Source organism: Seriola lalandi, unplaced genomic scaffold (assembly GCF_002814215.2).
Source record: "Seriola lalandi dorsalis isolate HSWRI2012SDOR001 ecotype SW California unplaced genomic scaffold, Sedor1 jcf7180002054379, whole genome shotgun sequence".
In the NCBI taxonomy this organism is placed as follows: Eukaryota; Metazoa; Chordata; class Actinopteri; order Carangiformes; family Carangidae; genus Seriola; species Seriola lalandi.
In genome coordinates, this window is record NW_019524932.1 from 22,658 (window position 1) to 23,755 (window position 1,098).

The 1,098-nt window shown below is 55.9% G+C and overlaps 1 protein-coding gene across 1 annotated transcript in view; it reads left to right on the plus strand.

Annotated features, from left to right (window-relative positions):
• Window positions 1-1,098, plus strand: part of heatr1 (HEAT repeat containing 1) — a 23,066-nt gene that overhangs the window by 17,847 nt on the left and 4,121 nt on the right. Inside the window, exons 31-33 of the mRNA XM_087174747.1 lie at window positions 5-237; window positions 363-513; window positions 813-1,065. Coding sequence (XP_087030873.1) covers window positions 5-237; window positions 363-513; window positions 813-1,065 — 637 coding nt within the window. The remainder of the gene's footprint in view (window positions 1-4; window positions 238-362; window positions 514-812; window positions 1,066-1,098) is intronic.

A 1,098-nucleotide genomic window follows, 5' to 3' on the forward strand; every position in this document is an offset into this window, starting at 1 on the left:
GGCGATGGAGGAGGAGGCGGAGCAGGCTATCAACCGGCAGACGGCGCTCTACAGCCTCAAGCTGCTCTGTCGCAGTTTTGGCTCCGCCCACCAGGAGGCGTTCGTCCCCGTGCTGCTGCAGACGGTGCAGATGGTCACGTTGGCGGAGGAAGAGAAGAACGTGACGGGCAGCGCGCTGCTCTGCATCGCTGAGGTGGTCGCTGCGCTAAAGGCGCTCACCATCCCACAGTTACCCAGGTGAGGATACACCTGAGCAGCATCACGACATCGACTCAAACCTGTGTCTTATCACAATAACATAATAATAAATATGATTATTATTATTATTATAACCTGCTGCTGTTCTGTCTGCTCTCCTGCAGGTTGATGCCGGCGCTGCTGCACACGCTGACAGACAGGAAGGAGCTGCTGACCAATGAGATCTACCTGCTGAGCGCCGTCACCGCCCTCCAGAGAGTCACAGAGACGCTGCCTCACTTCATCAGCCCCTACCTGCAGGACACCACATCACAGGTGAGAGGCCCCGCCCCCGCCTCCTCGGTGGAGTATTTCCTGAACATGTGACAGGAAGAGGTCAGTCAGAACACACATGAACACACCTGAACACACCCGAGGAAGACTAGACCTGATCCAAAAAGTGTTCCACCTGAAGGTCATAAATCTTAATTCATCCTAAATCCATCAGCTGGGCCTCGTCAGGACAAAGCTGCTCCTGGTCCGGACTCCGGTCCTGGTCCTGGGTCGATCTTTGGTCTCAGGTTCGTGTGTGTCGCCGCTCATCAGCGTCACATTAACACTTCCTGTTTCTGCAGGTGTGTCGGCTGACTCGGCAGGTAGAGACCTCCTCCTCCTCCTCCTCCTCTGCCGCCCAGCTCTCCGTACGTCTCGCCTCCCTCAGGAGCACCCTGGCCACCCAGCTGCCCCCCCGGGTCCTACTGCCCACCCTCACCAAGTGCTACAGCAACATGGTCGTGGATCACAAGGTGAGAGGAAGCTCTTTCTCTGACTGGAGAGTTTCTGCAGCAACTTTCTCCTGTTTCTCTGAGGAAGAACTCGGAGCCCAACACTTCAGGATTTCTCACATTACAAACCTACAAC